General features: G+C 40.4%; 1 protein-coding gene across 13 annotated transcripts in view; it reads right to left on the bottom strand.

Moving 5' to 3' along the window:
- Positions 1–16,466, bottom strand: part of Kif1b (kinesin family member 1B) — a 138,151-nt gene that overhangs the window by 21,665 nt on the left and 100,020 nt on the right. For all 13 annotated transcript variants that reach the window (XM_060379057.1, XM_021636171.2, XM_060379062.1 and 10 more), the window contains 7 exons: positions 14,648–14,738; positions 12,456–12,574; positions 11,302–11,357; positions 8,894–9,002; positions 7,369–7,435; positions 4,660–4,744; positions 3,559–3,664 (listed from right to left, as the gene is read on the bottom strand). In XM_060379057.1, coding sequence (XP_060235040.1) covers positions 3,559–3,664; positions 4,660–4,744; positions 7,369–7,435; positions 8,894–9,002; positions 11,302–11,357; positions 12,456–12,574; positions 14,648–14,738 — 633 coding nt within the window. The remainder of the gene's footprint in view (positions 1–3,558; positions 3,665–4,659; positions 4,745–7,368; positions 7,436–8,893; positions 9,003–11,301; positions 11,358–12,455; positions 12,575–14,647; positions 14,739–16,466) is intronic.

Below are 16,466 nucleotides of genomic sequence, written 5' to 3'. Positions count from 1 at the left end.
AGAAAAGTTATCACTCTAGGGATGACACCATGAATCCTGGTATATGCCATAAATATAGGTGAGTTGGTTTAAATTTCCCATGAACCCAAAATATAATGGGGCTACCTAGAAATGTCTAAATTAAGTGCAAACCTTAATGTCAAAATACACAAACTGGTTCACTGTAATTCCTTATACCTTGTCACCTTATGGGATAAAACACTGTCATTTTAAATTTGCTTTGTTTCTCAAAGTAAAAGACAGATAAAATTATTGTCCTAAACTCACTATAAACTAAGAGATAGCTGGAGAATATGTAGCCAAGTCAGTCCTAGTTGAAAAGACATATTCTTGTAACTTTTTAGATCCTGATAACTTTTAGGCCTTGTCAACCTTTGTCATTCTGAACTCACTATGAACTTATGTAATGAATACATACATGAGAAATGTTTAGTTTTGATGAAAAACACGTAACCTGTTGCATTTTTTAATTCATCTGTTTTTGTGATTAACTGCTCTTTTAACTAGAAGGTAATTTTTTTTCTGATGTCTCAAAAGTATAAAAGCTGTGACCAGACATTAAAAGTTAGTTGAAGTCCTCTGGGGTTGAAGCCTGCTAGAATTCGCTTCATCCATGAGTTGTAAATATGCATATAAATATGTGTTTTCATGTAAATATATCTATCTGTCTGGTTTTTGTACATGTTACATGAGTGTATATAAATTGTCTCTGTATGTAAGGAGCTCCTTTTATATCATCCATTAAATATATGTATAAATATATACAGGTCTATATGTCTGATTGTCTGTGTGTACATATGGGCTGATACAATGGAACCAGTAGCCTTAACTTACCATAGTTTCTGCAGAGGAGATACTAGCTGAAATCAACATCATTGTCATATGTAAGTTTGTGGGAATTTATTGAAGTTGAAATTAGAGTTTTTAACCTTATCCACCTATTCCTCTTGAATTCTTATGTGTGTGAGTGGTCTAATTTTTTTTATCTCTCTCTTATTTTTTGTTTTCCTGTACATTCACTAATAAGTTATAATAATAACTTATTATAATAAACAGTCTCAGAGCTCTAAGGGAGATCTCCGAATCTACAGATCAAAGAGCCTCCTTTTACAACCCCCTGCAGTTTTGGGTAGAAGCCACTTTTACAGCAGCCACTGCAGGAAAATAGTGCTCAGTTTAAGTTTTCCTCCTTAGCAGCAATGTAGCCAGTCCCTAGTCTTAGAGAAGGAATCCTGGGCTCCCTCCCCTCTTTCTACTTTAAGTTGTCCCTCTGTCTGTCCTTTGTGACCAACTGCCTGAGGCATCGGCTCAGCCACCCAAGAGATAAAGCAAATGGGAATTCTGCATCCTGTCCCAGATTCTATCCTGGATCTTGTCAAAAGCAGAGAGACATTGGCAAATGCTACAATCAGTACAGAACTGCTCAGACTGTAGGATGACACATAAGACAAAGCTTAGCAGCTGCCCTTATGTGTGACCTCAGAAACTTGTCCTTTGACTTTTATATGTGTATACCTCACACATGCACACAAAATAAAATGTAAAAGAAAAAATTCAAGATGTGTATCTTTCATTATTCTTGGCTTCAGCCAACTTATTTGATTAACTATTTTTAAACTTCTATTATACATGATCTAATAAAGCCCACTTCTCTTCATATAGTACCGGATCTGCTGCTGGGCTTTGGTCAGCGGACTTTTCAAGGTTACTTTAGTGTGCACACATCCAGCACAATCAGGGTTTCAACAACCACCATCTATTTAGCATCAGGAAATAGTGTTGAATGTCAGCTGAACACTGGCAGGAGAGAGTCATGTGGTTTCTCTGCTGACTTCAGAGACATGGTGTTTATGATCTTCCCAGGAAGAGGCAATTCTACCTTCTCCCCAAACATAATACTCTTTCATACTCGCCCCCTTTCCACAGGCCCTGCCATCTCTCCTTACATACAGAAAAGCAAGCACAAGTTTTGGCCTTTTTGGTTTCTTGTTTTTTTTTTTTCTTATGTAAAACTGTAATATAAGGGGAAAAAAAATCAGTCCTGGCTCAAACCTTTTCATTCTGTTTCTGCCTCCTGTCTTATCCCTGCCCCTTTCCCAACACACAAATAAGTAAGTTTTCCAGAGCATAAAGCAGCACAGAGAAATAATTCCATAATGTGATGGCAGTGTCCTCAACCAACATGGAACATGCTGCCAACTTAAGGAGGTGGATCCTTTGAGATACTAACCTAACCTTTCTCCTGGCTCTGCAGGTCAGAGACCCTGAAGGTTTAACTCCAAGATAATCTGGAAAATTTGGCTATGTACTTTCGCAATACAAGTCACACTTGATTATAAAAGGAAATTTACAGGAAAGTTAAAAAAAATAAAATCCATTTCTTTATAGGAGCCAATATTGTAAAGAAGAGTTCATATTAAATTATCAACTTTAGGGTTAGGAGGTAGTGGTGCATGCCTTTAATCCCAACACTCAGGAGGCACAGGCAGGTGAATCTCTGAGTTAGAGGCCAGCCTGGTCTACACAGCAAGTTCCAGGACAGCCAGAGAAACCCTGTCTCAAAATTAAGTAAACAAACAAATAAATAAACAAATAACTTAAACAAATAATCAACTTTATACACAAATGAAAATAAGAAACAAAACAACACACAGGCCTGAGTATTCCCTGGAGGGTACAAGCTCCAGGGTAAGAGCTATGCTCTTTAGGATGTAGGAAATCTTTCTTCACAGCAACCATTTCATTGGGAAACTTTAATCTTAGCAATAATCAATCTGTCTAGTTAAGCCCTTGAGTAGCATTTTGAGTTTTCTTATATTTTTTTCATTATCATTGTGCTGCGTTTGCTTAAACAGTACTCATAACAGAAACCCCCCATTTTCTATGGGTAAATAAACATACAGACACATTTTCAATTCTTTTTCTTTCTTTTTTAGGGAGAAGGCTGGGCAAATGAAGAAAGAGATTTTTATTTTAAGATTTATTTTTTACTATTTTAATTTGTTTGTTTTTATGTGGGTATGTATTTGTTTAGTACAAGTGTCCACAGAGGGCAGAGGCACCAGATTTCCCTGGAGCTGAAATTACAGGCTATTCTGAGTCATGTGATAAATGTGCTAAGAATGAAATTTGGGTCCTCTGCAAGTGCAGTAAGCTCTCTTAACCAATGGGTCATCTTTCCAGCTCTGAAAGCAAAATCTCCCTTCCTTCCTTCCACTTCCCTCCCTCCCTCCCTCCTTCCTTCCTTCGTTCCTTCCTTCCTGTCTTCTTGCCTTTCTCCCTCCCTTTCATTTTTTCTTCCTTCTTAAAACAAGGTCTCTCTTAGCCCTGGCTGTCCTGGAGCTTGCTGACCAAGCTAGCCTTGAACTCATAGAGACCCTCTAGGCTCTGCTTCCCAGAAGTGGAATTAAAGGTGTGTACACCATACCAGAACTTTTTAAATAAAAAGGGAACTAATTCCTTTCTTCATCTGTATCAGAAGTCATTAAAAATATGGAATCTAATGTGAATCCATCAAATCACACAGGGCTGACACTGCTATGACCAAGGGTATCCTACCTGCTGGAATTGTGGGAAGACTTCAGAGACTTAGCAGAGATGATGTTGAGGGAAAGGATAGCATCAACTGCAGCTTCATCTACCTCAGGTTTATTCCTAATACGGCCTAAAAGAAGGGATAAAGAAACCAGAAGGTGAGCACATTAAAAACAAGATAGAACTTTGTCAAGTCAAAAGGTCAGGTAGCTACTTAGCAGAAGGATCACATGTTCAAGGACAGCCTGGGAAATTTAGTGTCATCCTGTCTTAAAAAAAAAAAAAAGAAAAAGAAAAAGAAAAAAAAAAAAGGAAAGTAGATCTGGAGAGACAGCTCAGTGGTTATGAGCACTGGTTATTCCTCTAGAGGTCCCGAGTTCAATTCCCAGCAACAACATGGTGGCTCATGACCATCTATAATGAGATCTGGTGCCCTCTTCTGGTGCACAGGCAGAATACTGTATATGCAATAAATGAATAAATCTTTTTAAAAAGTATAAGGGAGACAGCTTAATGGTGGAACACACGCAAGACCCTAGGTTCAATCTTCAGTACCATATCATAGTGGAAGAGCACTTGCCTAGCATGTGCTCTCTTTCACACACACATACACACACACACACACTTCAGTCTCTGTAATTTAGGTGCTTAGAGATCACTTGGGTAAGCATAGGATCCTACTTGATTTACCAAGGTTGTCTAATTTTGCTTTCCTGTACTAGGATGAAAACCAGAGCTTTGCAGATGTTAGGTAAGGACTCTACCACTGAGCCATGGCACTGATTCATCAAATCATTTTATACCCAACTAACTACAAAGAGCAAAGCTCTTTTATGATCTTACAACCTGCAGTTCTGATCCATGCTCATAGGCAATAGTTGGATGACACAGTAACGGGAACTGGGAAAAAGAAGTTTCACTCTCTCCCTCTTTTTTTTTTTTCTTTCCGTTATTGGGGATTGAACTCAGAAGTTTGCATGCACTAGGTAGTCATTCTACTCCTGAGCCACAACCCCCAGGGTGCAAGAGAGCTTCACTCTGTACTCTCTAGTTTTCCATACCTCTCCTGCACGCAGTACAGAATGACAAATGTCAGGCTGTTCTCAGCTGACGGAATGTACTCACCTACCACCAGTTCACGGACGTCTTTCCAGTGGAGCTCACTGCCCTTCTCGTGGATGATAGTCACTGTGATCCTTCGCTGGATGCCCTAGGTAACGGAACAGGATTACAATTTAGAAGAGTGCATTAGAGACTTAGCAGGCCCGTGGCTGAGCTGGTTTAAGAGAGGCCTTGTAGGGCACCGTGTTTCACTCCTGTAATCACAGAATGAAGCCCGAGGCAAGATGAATTCCTACATCCTGGGAGAGAGACAGAGGAAGAGGTGGGGGTGGGCGAGGCTGGCGGGGGGGTCAGGCAGATAGGCAGCTGCACACAAAGAGGTGAGAAAGGCAGAGACAGACCAACAGACAGATTGAGACCCTGTAATATGCTGTAGGGTATGGCACACCATGAAACATGGACACCTGCACAGGAAGTAGTTTTGAACATTTGGCTAAAATTTTTTTCTTTTTTTTTTTTCTGAAAAAGAATTTTTTTAAGAGTCAGGATCTTGTTATGTAGCTCAAACTGGTTTTAAACTTACTAAGATGCCAAGACTGGCCTTGAATTCATAATCCTCCTGTATCTGCCTCCTGAATGCTATAAAAGTATAGTAACACTAGGCGTTGCATATTATTCTATCAAATGAATAGTATATATTTAAGAAATGTATTTTAATCCACTCAGACTTCATCATCTACTCCCTTAGGAACTTCTGGCTGAGCTTGGTGGCACATGCTGTAATCCTAGCACTTAGAAGACTGAGGCAGGAGGGTCTCTCATATTCAAGGACCTGGGCTACACATGTCTGTTAGAAAACAAAGAAAAAAACAAAAACAGTTTTAAGGACATAGTTCAGTGGTAGAGTACTTTCGTAGTATGTAGTAAGGGCTACAGATTTAATGGCCTGTACAGCCAAAAACAAAACAGGAGAAGAAAAAGCAAAACAAAAACTCTCATTGCCAGGGTATGGTGGCTCATGGCTGCTAAGCCAATGATTGGGAGGTTGAGGCAACAAGAGATGCATCCCAGGAGTTGGAGGCCAGCTGGAGGTCAGAAGAGAATCTGTCTCAAACAAATTGATAAAACCAAACAAAAGGACTACTGTCAGTGAAACATAAAGCTTCTAAACATTATGGAAAGTGTATAAAATTGTATGAGAGCAGCCGGGTGTGGTGGCGCACACTTTTAGTCCCAGCACTCAGGGAGGCAAAGGCGGGTGGATTGCTGTCCAGGACAGCCAGGTCTAAAACTGAGAAGCCCTGTCTTGGAAAAAAAAAAAAAAAAAAAAAAGTATGACAACAACACAAATGGCAATAACTGACCTTAATTTTTTTTCATACAGCGATAAAATATAATTTGGTGACAGCCATTCCTCCAGCTCTTCCTAATGCTCCACCTTGTCACCTTTCTTCCTTTCTTCTTACTTACATCCACCATTCAATTAGCACTGAACACATGTGTGTGGGTGTAGGGCTACTGGCTGGGGCATGGACACCCTACCTGTATCCGTGTCCCTAAGGAAGAGTAACTTCTGCAGTAATCACCAACTAATAGTGACTCTGTCAAGGATGAAGCCTTAGGGGGTATCCCCAGATCCTTCTGCTTTTTCTCTTTCTTTTCAAGACAGGGTTTCTTTGTGTAGCCCTGGCTGTCCTGGACTTACTTTGTAGACTAGGCTTGGCTTGAACTCACAGAGATCTACCTGCCTCTGTCTCCCGGAGTGCTAGGATTTTAGGTGTGCACCACTGCCCCCTACCTCCAGATTCTTTTTCAAAATAGCTATTCTAAAAAATATGTATAAAGAGTATATTAAAAACAAAAACAAAAAATGGTGTGATGGCTACTTTGGTTGCCAACTTGACTACATCTGTAAATAACTAAAACCTGAAAATGGCTGGACACACCTACGAGGGACTTTCGCTTAATTAAATAACTTGAAGAGAGAAGATCCTCTCTTAAGCTAGATCTTGGGGGTCAGAATATACACCTTTAATCCAGATTTTTTTGTTTGTTTGTTTGTTTTGTTTTGTTTTTGAGATAGGGTTTTTCTGTGTAGCCCTGGCTATCCTGGACTCACTCTATAGATCAGACTGGCCTCAAACTTGGTAGATCCACCTGCCTCTGCTCCTAAATGCTGGGATTAGAGGTGTGTGCCACCACCACCCATCTAACGCAGATCTTTTGAGGTGGGAAGATCCACCTGTACTCTGGGCCACACTTTCTACTGGAAGCCTATAGAAGGACATGGAGAAGGAAGTCTTGCTCTTTGCCTGCTTGTTCTTGCCTTGCTATCAAGTCCATTCCTTCACTGGACTTAGAGTCTACTTCTTCAGGGTTCCAGTGAATACTGAAGACCAGCTGAGACATCCAGCCTCATGGACTGAACAACTATTGGATTCTTGGACTTTACATTCACAGGCAGCCATTATTGAACTAGCTGGACCATAGCCTGTAAGTCATGCTAATTAACACCCCTCTCATCCATCCATCCATCCATCCATCCATCCATCCATCCATCGAGATTCATTCTATAAATTTTGTTACTCTAGAAAACCCTGACTAATATAAACAGAAGCAGTATTTGTAGTTTTATGTTCAATTCCCATCTATTTCCTACCCTGATAAATAAAGGGGGAAGGACAGGAAAAAACAAAAATGTCCTCCCATACCCCCCCTCCAAATAGAGATGAAAAACTGAGAAATCTGTTGTTCTGTCTCAGAGATCAGTACCTGGTGCAGCAAAAATGTCCCGTGGCAGGGTAAGCCTGCTGTGTGGTCAACCACAGCTGGAATATACCTATAAAAATAAAAACACAAAAGACAGAAGTCAGGGCTACTTCCCCTGCCAAGCCTTCCTGGGTTGTTGTAGCGGTGGGGGCCTCTCTGTGCTCTCTGCACTCTGACCCCATGCAGGCACTTAATCACAGAGCCACCTGCATCTGTCCCCCTGCCACATACCAGTTTCTTATCATCTCTGCTACTATTTAGAGATACTAAATAGTGATGTGGTCTTGGTTCCATCTTTGTCCCTTACATAATAATTCAGTAAATAATGTATAACTTACAGAACTGAGTGGAAATAAGAAACAATTTCCAATTCTAAATATTTTAAGCTCCAGAAAGCAATTAATTCAGTAGAAATCATCACTGTAACGACATCATCATAATGCAAGCTATGATAACATTGCCAATCTGTTTATGAAAAGTCACATTCTTCAAAGTGACTGACAACTCAAGAGTTACAGAGCTATTTTAACACAGGGTCGTATACACGGCAGACACTAACGGTTCACAGTGCTGATCATCACTGATGGTGTTCACTGCATTACACACAGAGGAACACTACATAACAGTTTGTCCCTAATCTGTGTTAATGGATGTGGCTGCCTGCCTGTTTCAGAAGTAGAGTCTCTTTTCCTTTTTTCCTAAGGCATTTCAGAAACAACTATAAACAAGAATTGCATTTATCATTTATTCTATCACAGCTCATAAAGGCAAGGAAGCTTATGTTGATCCTGTTAATTTAGGAGAGTAGCTTTTTTCTAGGGATATCTTTGGTCAGCACAACTGAGGAGAGGTGCTACTACCCTCTTCTAGCTACAGGCCAAAGCTACTGTAAACTATCCTACAATAACACAATGAAAAAGAAAGTGGTCTAGATAGTGGCAAGGTAAAAAATTTTAATCCAGGGAAATATTCAGCCCCCACTGCCCTCACTGAGACGGGTATCCACTGTAAAAGGCTACATTTATTTATTTATACTGAGACGGGTATCCACTGTAAAAGGCGTGACAGCCATGGCACATGTGTGGAGGTAGAAGGACAACTTGTACCAACAACAGTTGGTTCTCACCTTCCAACATGTATGTCCCAGGGATCAAACTCAGATCGTCGTTGGGCTTGGCATCAAGTGCCCATATCTGCTGAGCCATCTCATCAGCCCCCACTAACCTCCATCTGAACCCGAAGCATATCCTGTACAATCTGTTCCACTGATATTAACAGAACCACCACGTAGCAGTTTTCCCTCATAACCAAGTGCATTTGGTCTCTATCGTATTGCTGTCGCTAAGAAATAATTCTACTGGATGGTCTTTGGTAAACATCTCATTCAGAGATAAGTAGCAAGGCATCCAAATTCAATCCCAAAGAGGAATTTGACACAACAATGATACATGAGCCAAAAACAGGCTCAAAACTATATCTCCAATTCTGAAACACTTTATTTAACAAAACTTTTTTTAATTGGACTTACTCTCCAGTAGGCTCCAGTTCACTGATCTCAAACCAAACCAGAAGGTCATACTTGCTCATGCTCTGCCCAAGGCTGGTTTTGCTCATGGTGTTTAACTTGGTGGCTGGAACTTTTAAAAAGTTTTATAACATGTCAAAATCTGTTCCACATTTACTCAGCAAAAGTACAAGCACTTTAACATTAGGTTTCCAGAGGGCATATTTTAGTGTGAAAGACGCAGAGATAGCTCTGTACTAAGTGTGTCTCAGCCAAAGCATGAAGAAAGAAAGCACTAGGGTCCTTCTCAAAACACACCAGAAAACAGGTTTTTATATAAACTAAATGTGCTTTATAAAACATTAAAAACCCTATGCTTTCTAGAGTTTCCTATGTGGGGGGATAGCATCACATCACAACCATATCAGGAGATGATGCTTTAAACCCTCCAGTGATTAAAACAAAAAAGACAGATCTGAGACCACTGGTCTGCTCTGTAAATACAGGAACTTGTAAATAATCTGTTAACGTCTCTTCAGATTTAAATTCCACAGTCTTAACAATACTTATGTGGCTTTGGTTAAGGTGCTTACTCTGTGAGTCTCTCCTCAATTTATAAGATGTGGATGATGTTTAGTCTACTACTTTGAAAAAAGTATTGGGAAGACTATTATCATAATGTACATGAAGGGGCTTTATCAGTCATGCAGCTTTTCTCAAATGAACAGTCCACGGGCAGGAGTCACCCAGCTGTGTTTCCAATGTGCTGGGGCTGCTAAGAAGAAAACTGGTTACTGTTCTGGTAGTCATCTAAGAAGTACTCAGGAAAGAAAGAGTGGAGGGGAGGGCCTTGAATACAGCTCAGTGGTTAAAAAGTGCTTGTCTAACAGGCACAAGGCCCAGGATTTGATTCAAACACTAAACAAAAACCAACTACTAGACAAAAAAAAAAAAAAAAAAAAGAAAGAAAGAAAGCAAGCTGGGCATATTGGTGCACGCCTGTAATCCCAGCACTTTGGGGGGCAGAAGCAGGCAGATCTCTGTGAGTTTGAGGCCAGCCTGGTCTACAAAGTGAGTCCAGGACAGCCAAAGCTACACAGAAAAACCCTGTCTTAAAACAACAACAACAAAACAAAAATTACTACTGCAAAAGATGCAAACAAATAAGTAGTAGGTGGGGTGAAGATGTTGCCTAGTATAAATGAGGCTCTGGGTTTGACTCCTAGCCCCCCATAAACTGGGTATATGGTACATATATGAACAGGTATGTCTGTGGATGAGACAGGAGGCCAGAAATTCAAGATCATCCTCAGCTATATAGGTAGTTCAAGACTAGCCTGGGCTCAAGGAAAAAACAAAACAAAACAAAAAACCAGGCATCTCAAACTCAGAGGGATATGAAAGAGAGAGAGGGGGTATAAAGGTGTTCCCTACAGTCTCCCTGAGAGAACTGTGATGTGATCTTGACACTGTGCAGAGCTCTACAGTAAACTAAGGGAACAAACAGAAACATCCGTGTTTCACACATGGCGAATTTGGTTCTACATCTAAGGCAGAGCTAGATTAGCTACTAACCATATTTTTTGGGTACCCTTTCACTCTGGAAGCTGGGGACTGGCACAAAGAGAAAAGGCGGCAATGAATCAGCCTCATTCTGGAACGTGGCAACAGCAGAGGAAGCGAGCACACTGGCGTGCTCAGAAAACGTATCCAATACATGCACATTCACATAGTCAGACATGAGAAACCGTATCAGATCAATCTTTCTTTCATGGTCTGAAGGCCAATGGGGAGGTGGAATGTAGAGGGAGGAGAGTGAGCATGGGGAAGGGTGGGAGTTTGGAAAGTGGGCAGTAAGAAAAAAAATAAAAGAGAAAGCAAGATAAATGAAGAGAAACAAACTCTGGTATTCTATTGCATAATAGGGTATCCATTATTATCAATGTCAAAATGCTACACAAAAAGATCTTAACTATACTTAACTACAAATGCTTAAGATACAGATATGCTAAGTACACTGATGTATAATTACATGCATTCCTCAAAGTATATAGCTACAAATGCATTGTATTATACCATAATTATGTATATCATTATGTGTCAATCAAGAACAAAGTCCCAACAACAAAATTTAACATGCAGAATAAATTTAATACGCAAAGAAATGTTGTGACTGACAGAAGTAATTACATATAAAGCGTAGAGATTTAAGAAGGAGGAGATTATCAAAGTCTAAATGAGAAGACCAGAGAGACAAAGCCAAATTGTTTGACTTCTCATCTCATATCAGGAACCATACATTCTTGTTCCTGCTAAAAATATAGAAGAGGAGCATATAAGGACACAGAAAGAGGGAATTCCAGTGTGACTCTTGCCTGAAAATTATTCAGAACAGATGTATACACATTAGAGAGAATATAGTTGCTGCTCACCTGGTTTGGAGAGTGGCATGGGTGGGGGGAAGAATCTTCGAGATGGCTGAGGTGGACTGCAAAGAGAGAAGGAAACCATTCCTTATGACTAAAAAGAGTTAAGTGTTGATGTTAATAGCATGCTTAAATTTTTTTTTTAGAGGTTTTATTTTTTTTTGTTTTTGTTTTTTAAGACAAGGTTTCTCTGTGTAGCCCTGGCTGTCCTGGAACTCACTCTGTAGAACAGGCTGGCCTCCAACTCACAGAAATCTTCCTGCCTCTGCCTCCGTAGTGTTGGACTTAAAGGCATGCAACACCACCCCCAGTATTCCATTGTTTAAATCTTTTTAAGAAAACAGATACCTTCCTCCCCCAAAAAAGATAACTAACACAATCCCACACAGAGACCAACACATTTTGATAAAAGTCTCCCTGTACATCTCAACTAGCACTACCACCAATAAAAGGTCATGTCTCTACCAGGCACAGTGGTGCACACCTTTAATCTCAATACTCGGAGGCAGAGGCACACAGATCTCTGTAAATTTGAGGACAGTCTGGTCTACTATAGTGAGTTCCAAGACAGCATGGGTTACATAGAGAGACCTGTCTCAAAAACAAGAACAAACAAAAGTCATGTCACTGATCTTCTCATTAGTTGTGATGACTCCACTTTGACTTTGTACTTCATAAAGTAAAGGTTGTCAAAAACAATTACATGCATGTTCTAGCTCTATTGCACCAACTTTCTACCCTATTAAATTTTTTTTTCTTACAACAAAAAAAAGGTATTCAATGTTATCTGGACTGAATTCAACTGGCTGTATAGCTGAACTAGTGATTAGGTTTGCTACAAAAAAGTAGTGACATTTCTTAAGAGTAAAAAGAAGGTACTGTATAAATCTATTATTTAGTTATCTGCATCCCTCAAAAGTTTTTTCCCCCAGCTGGTGGTAGTGGCGCATACCTTTAATACCAGCACTTGGGAGGCAGAGGCCAGTGGATATCTGAGTTTGATACCAGCCTCATCTACAGAGTGAGATCCAGGGCTACACAGAGAAACCCTGTCAAAAAGAAACAAAAACAAAACAACAAAATAGTTCTTTTTCAGTAACCAAGAAACTAAAACTCAAAACAGCAACAACAATCGAAGTCTTTGCTCAGCTCCCTCAAACCTGTTAAGATCTTGTCCTTGCAGATGAAGTGGGTGCTGCTGATAATGCCCAAAGACCTCAAATACGATGGGCTTGGTTTTGATGTAGTCCACAAATGACTCAGTGACCTCCACTGCAATCTAGTAAGAGAAAGTCAAGGGAGGTTAGAGTAAGAGTATGATCAGAAGGCCTCGTCTGTGCTTCCAGCAACCTTCAGCATTAAGCATCCTGTATGCGCTGGTATTTCACCACCCAGGCCCCCTACACCACAAGACAGGTTTCCCTCTGCTTTTCATTCTAATGTGACTTTACCAAGTTCAGCATTCAAGATCCTCCACAATGTAGCAGAATTGACCTTACCCTGATGCTACCCAATATTTCAAGACTTGCCTCTTGCTCTCTCTACCTGCTTGTTTGTTGTGCCTGGGGAATGGCCCTGGCTGTAACTCTAAGATAAGGCATTCCCTCCAAAGCCCAGGCGAGTCAGTAAAAGAGGTGGGGAAAAAATAAACCCAAAAAACGTGTTGAATATGGATCGTGAGCAAGGTGCAATGCCAAATTGCACACACTTTTTTCTTTTTCTTACCTTTTATTCATGCTACATTTTTCAGAAAATTTACCTTCTCTACATAACTATTCTCTCTCACACGAAAAAGTAACTTAAAATCTTTCTATATGAAAAACATTCCCTTTTGTATTTAATGAATACCTTTCTCATGTCCCCATACTCTATATTTCCCCTTATTAATTCTAAGCCCCTTGGGGAAATCTCTGGTTTTATGAGTCAGAGGCTTGTTAAACAGCTGATAAGCATTTACCAAATATATATTTCATTTTTAGTTACAGGTATGTGTGTATGTCTATGTTTGGGACAAGTGCATGTTGAGTGTATGAACAAGTGTTCTCAGAGGCCAGAAGAGGACTTTGGATCCCTTGGAGCTGGAGTTATATGAGCCACTGCATATGGGCTGGGAACCTAACTCGGGTCTTCTACAAGAGCAGTGCATACTCAACTGCTGAGCCATCTCTCCAGCCCTGCAGTTCATGCTTTAGTTTACATTTCATTTTGTTTGTCCTTTCCTCTTACTTTATCTATTTAAAATTATTTGTTTGTGTTGAAGTTTACATGTAGGACCTCGTGCATGTGAGGTGAGCACTCTACCAACTGGGCTACAACTGTGGCTGGCCCCTCTCCCACTTCACAGAGTAGACACGATCAACAAGAAAAAGAAAGGCAGTTTGGGGAAGGCAGTGAAGATTCTGAGTGCTACAGCCACACTTTATGTTTAAACCCTCTTCTTGCCTCTTCCCAGCTTGGTAACTTGGGTGAGTGGCACAAGCTGCGCAGTACCTTAGTTTCCCCAGTGGTAGCATAGGGATTAGAACAGTCAATGGAAGACTAAATGGCACAGAAAACAGAACAGGGACAATACCAAATGAATTATTAATGAAAATTAGTATTACGATGACAAGACTTTGCTTTTTATGCTTAATTAACTTATTTGTGCGTGCATGGGTACTTGTGCTATGGGACACATTTGGAGCCAGAAGACAACTTGTAGGAGTCAGTTCTCTCCTTCCACCGTGTGCATCCTAGAGACTGAACTCAAGTCATCAGGCTTGTTAGTAGTGCTTACACCTGCTGAGCCATCTCACCACTCCCCTGAAGATGACTTCTGAATTGAGTTTGAATGAAATTTTATAAGTTGGAAAGCCCACTTCCTTGCTTCATGTATTAGGAGAGTTGTAAGGGGCATGAACAGGTAAATCACAGCCCCCGAGGAAATGCTCTAAATCATAACTCAGCTACAGAAGGTATTTAATGTCTTCTGCATTACTGTAAGCAATGATGAAAGTACCTTAGAGTTTACAGGATACTATGTTAACTTACCAAAACTGATAGTAAACATGCTCCTTTTTTTTTTTTTAAGATAAAAACATTTTTTAAAAACACACATTCAAACTGACGGAAGACTTCTTTGGGAGACTAGATTGCACATTCAGTGGGCCACCATAATTCGGTGAAAGACTGGCTGCTCCTTCCCTGAAGACCTCACTGCCTTGGCCACCATCTCTATGGCTCATTCTCTCTGTAAAGCTCTCCTATCCAAGCACAAAAGACAGCTCACACCTCACATGACCATTCTCCTTACCCAACAAAATCAGCGTACCTAAACCTGAGAGATGTATGGCAAAATATTCAGGATACTCACATTCTGAACATGATAAAAGCCCAGGGGACTTCCTCTTCCATTGTTTTTTAGGGGTTCAGTGGAGAATGCTTCATCATGCCGATGCAAAAAGCTTAATAAAAAGAGACAGATGAATACTGCATTAGAATTCATCAGAATCTGTTTTTGTTTTGTTTTGAGAGAGTCTTACTATGAAGCCCAAGCCTGCCTCAAACTCATAGAAATCTGCCTTCAGGTGCTGGGAAACAAAGTGTGTGCTACCACATCAGCAGAACCTGTTTTCAGAGTCCATGTTCGACTCTACAGTTAGAAGCATGCTAACAAAGCACTCTTTGTTTGTTTGTTTGTTTTTACTGAGCCAAATGATGATTTCTTTCCATGTCAGCATTTTCCATATCATATAGATAGTATTTCAGATTCAAAAATCACTGAAAAATTAAGTGACCATGATTGTTTACCTAAATGGACATATACAAGCATGACTTACAGAGTAAAGAAGTTAATTCAACAAATTTGTAGCAGGATAGGTAGTCATGCAAATTTGTGCATGACTGTAACATGAGCACTCAAGAAGGAGAGGTGGGAGAACTGCAAGGTCTACATAGCAGTTCCAGACAGCTAGGGATACTCAGAGAATCTCTGTCTTAAAGTAAGGAAACCCAAATGAACAAACCTACCCCCAAGCCCATTAAACAAATGAAACAATCTATTCCCCCAAAACCCAAAAATCAAATGAACAAAACTACTCCCCCCAAACAAATGAAAAAACGTATACACATACCCCCACCTGGGCCACCTGGGCACATGTCTTTAGTCCCAGCACTCAGAGAGGCACAGGCAGGCAGATTATGAGGCCAGCCTGGTCTACAGAGAGTCCAGGACAGCCATGGCTGTTACACAGAGAAACTCTGTCTCGAAAACCAAACAAACCAACCAACAAGCCACCTACCCACTCAACCAACCAACCAAAGAAACTGAAAACAAAACTTACCCCCAAACCCAAAAAAACAAATGAACAAACCTACTATACCAAACCCCCAACTAACAAACCTACTCCAACCCCTGGAAAAAAAAACCCCAATCAATAAAGCATGAAGACTTGTTATTTTGCAGAAGTTTTTCTTTTGTTTGTTTTGCTGAAAATGAAACCAGCTGAGAGGTGGTGGAGCACACCTTTGATCCTAGCATTTGAGAGAGAGAGGCAGGTGGATCTCTGTGTTTTCAAGGCCAGCTTGGTCTAAAAAGTGAGTTCCAGGATAGCCAGGGCGAAGCAGAGAAGGAAGGAAGGGAGGGAGGGAGGGAGGGAGGGAGGGAGGGAGGGAGGGAGGGAGGGAGGGAGGGAGGGAAGAAAAGAAAGAAAGAAAGAAAGAAAGAAAGAAGGAAGGAAGGAAGGAAGGAAGGAAGGAAGGAAGAAAGGAAAGAAAGAAAGAAAGAAAGAAAGAAAGAAAGAAAGAAAGAAAGAAAGAAAGAAAAGAAAAGAAAGAAAGAAAGAAAGAAAATGAAATCATATAATATAGAGAAAACCTGGCAAATCTGCGACTCTGCAGGAGCAGTCAAATGGCACACGATAGCCTGGCTTAGGAGTCTTCTGTCTAAACAGGAGATGCTCAAATGCCAGGAAATCTCCTCGGACCTACTTCTCCTTAAAAGTTATGATTTCACCATTTACAATGATACACTTATGTGCTTGTTTTTCCGGCAAGGGTTTACCCATAAGGTTTGACACACAGATGGTCCTCTAAAAGGCCAAATGGAAAAAAGAGTATATTTTAAAATTTTAGGTTTATGTTGTTTCAAGTGTGTGAATGTTTTGCTTGCATGTGTGCATGCGCACTACATC

This window comes from Meriones unguiculatus, chromosome 3, assembly GCF_030254825.1.
Source record: "Meriones unguiculatus strain TT.TT164.6M chromosome 3, Bangor_MerUng_6.1, whole genome shotgun sequence".
Lineage (NCBI taxonomy): Eukaryota > Metazoa > Chordata > Mammalia > Rodentia > Muridae > Meriones > Meriones unguiculatus.
This window is presented reverse-complemented; position numbering and strand designations above follow the sequence as displayed.